We start from the raw sequence: 2,532 nt of genomic DNA on the forward strand, positions 1-2,532 counted from the left end.
ATTCATGTGAAGTATAAAAAATAATATACCCTAACAATTATTTTAAAGAAATTAAAGAAGAAGTTTTGCGCTTATTTTAATCCAAAAGAAATATAGAATATTATCAATATCTTAATTTTAATTGTAAATCAAAGAGAAACAATGAAAATTGAGATTGTAAATCTCCTATGCAAGTAATTACTTTAAAAAAATATTCAATTAATTATTTGTATTATTCATTATTGTTATATATTATAATTATTTATATTATTATCGCTATTCAATATTGATATATATTAAACTACAAAAGCCACCTCGATGTGTTTTCAGACGTTCTCAGTCTTTCTTGAATGTTCAACAGATGTGAATATTTAAACAGGAAGTATGTATCTCGAAGGTATTTTATACCTGATGAGCTTTCTTTAGTCGTAAAATTAATGCCTCTAGTCTTTTATACTTTTTATTGGCATTTTGCACAAAAAGAAAGAGACAAGAAAAATATTTCAGATATTGCCTGTGATGTCCAGGCTATAATAGTTTTTAAACATCATACAGGATTTTAAAGAGTGTAATACTGCTCGTGGACAGCAAGAAGTTTAAATCAAATAAAAAATCCTTTGCCATTTTACAATTTTCGTAATAATTAATGAAATTAATTAATAAATGTCTGCTAATAAATCAATTGTCCACGATATACTAACAGTGGTAACAAATTTAATCAAATAGCTAGTGAATTGACACAAAAAATACTCATATTAACATATTGCTGTTTTTTTCCAATATAATTTAATATTAACAAGTACCAGGTAAAAGTGCAGCTTTTACTGTATTTTTATCAATATTTTGTCTCAAATTGTATACAAATATGAAGTAAAACTTAATGAATTTTTATTATATAAAATTCAGCATCTATTGACATTTATTTTTTTGTTACAGGTTCACAGGAAGCAGCTTTATAATTATATTACAAAAATGACTGAATATATCGAACAATGTATCTTTCCTCGAAATCATTTGCAACGAAAATCACCAATAAAGTCTCATATATTTATCGAAGAAGATGAAGTTGATAATGGATCATCGATGTCTTTAGATTATCGATTTGAATCCGCTCGTTTGGCCAGCTTTAAAAACTGGCCATGTTCATGGACAAAGCCAGAGGAACTCGCGGCGGCTGGATTTTTTTATACTGGCGAAAGCGACAAAGTGAAATGTTTCGAATGTAATATAGAAATATGCCAATGGCGGGAAGAAGACAATCCAATGGTTGATCATCAGCGATGGTCTGGAAAATGTAGGTTTATTCGTAAAATTCCATGCGGCAATGTGCCGATCGGTACGGATCCTAGCGCAATTCCGGCGCCTGTGCCTAAAGGAATGGATGTATGTGGACCTTATGGTTCAATATACATGCCTTTTTCCGGTCCAGATCATGAAGATCGAGAAATTGAAGAAAGAGTGAATTCTACATTAAAAGAGCTCACATCAAGACCGAAGCATCCCGAATACGCTAGTTATGCTGCTAGATTAGCGTCGTATGATAGATGGCCTAAAGCAATGTCACAAACTAAAGAAGAATTAGCAACTGCTGGTTTCTATTACACTGGAAGTGGCGATCAAACATTATGTTATCATTGCGGTGGAGGATTAAGGGATTGGGAGCCAAATGATGATCCTTGGGTGGAGCATGCCAAATGGTTCGAATACTGTCCTTATTTACTTTTGACTAAAGGAATAGAGTTTGTGAGCAATATTACGGGGAGAACTTATATCGGAGCAGTAAGCATTAAATAAAATATATTTGTTAATAGAATTATACAATTTGTATAATTAAAATATTTATAATAAATATTTTGATTATGAAATTGTGTTGAATGCAATAATAATTAATTCTAAATTGTTTTATTTTTCTCGCATAGGAAAACATACCAAGTGCAGTTGATAAATTGAATGAAAAATTAGAGAAAGCTGATAGTGAGAGTACTGCCAGCGGAAGTTCTCAAAATTCAATCAGTTCTGAAGTAACTAATAATAATACAGAAGCAAGTGCTGTATCAAGTGAAGCTAAAAGCGAGGAACAATCTGTCCAATCACAGGGTGACAAACCATGCGACAAGGATGCAAGATTATGTAAAATTTGCTATAGTAGAGAAGTACGAATTGTATTTATGCCATGCGGACATTTATTGGCGTGTGCAGAGTGTGCGAAAAATATGAAAATATGCGGCGTGTGTCGTAAGAATGTTGAACTTACTGTACAAGTGTACATCTCATAGTGTCTTTATCCTTGTGATAAATAATTGGATTCTGATAAAATTTTCTACTTATCATCATTATAAAGACTGACATTTTCAAGTAAAACTAAATGACATGACTCATGTAGCATACCGATTAGCAGGTACAAACTATATAACGTTGAAGCTCTTGTTAATAAAATATTAACTTTTCACGGTTATTATGGTCTCAATAGAAAGGATATTCTGTTGTAATATTAACAAGTGAATGTACTTTTTGTAATCGTTGTACAAGTAATAAATGTTCCTATATTTAAAT

General features: G+C 31.1%; 1 protein-coding gene across 1 annotated transcript in view; it reads left to right on the forward strand.

Annotated features, from left to right (window-relative positions):
- Positions 1 to 2,439, forward strand: part of LOC108695024 (baculoviral IAP repeat-containing protein 7-B-like) — a 7,850-nt gene extending 5,411 nt beyond the window's left edge. Inside the window, exons 2-3 of the mRNA XM_018204744.1 lie at positions 916 to 1,758; positions 1,899 to 2,439. Coding sequence (XP_018060233.1) covers positions 952 to 1,758; positions 1,899 to 2,255 — 1,164 coding nt within the window. The 5' untranslated portion in view covers positions 916 to 951 and the 3' untranslated portion in view covers positions 2,256 to 2,439. The remainder of the gene's footprint in view (positions 1 to 915; positions 1,759 to 1,898) is intronic.
- Positions 2,440 to 2,532: the final 93 nt, after the last annotated feature.

Source organism: Atta colombica, unplaced genomic scaffold, assembly GCF_001594045.1.
Source record: "Atta colombica isolate Treedump-2 unplaced genomic scaffold, Acol1.0 scaffold126, whole genome shotgun sequence".
NCBI lineage: Eukaryota > Metazoa > Arthropoda > Insecta > Hymenoptera > Formicidae > Atta > Atta colombica.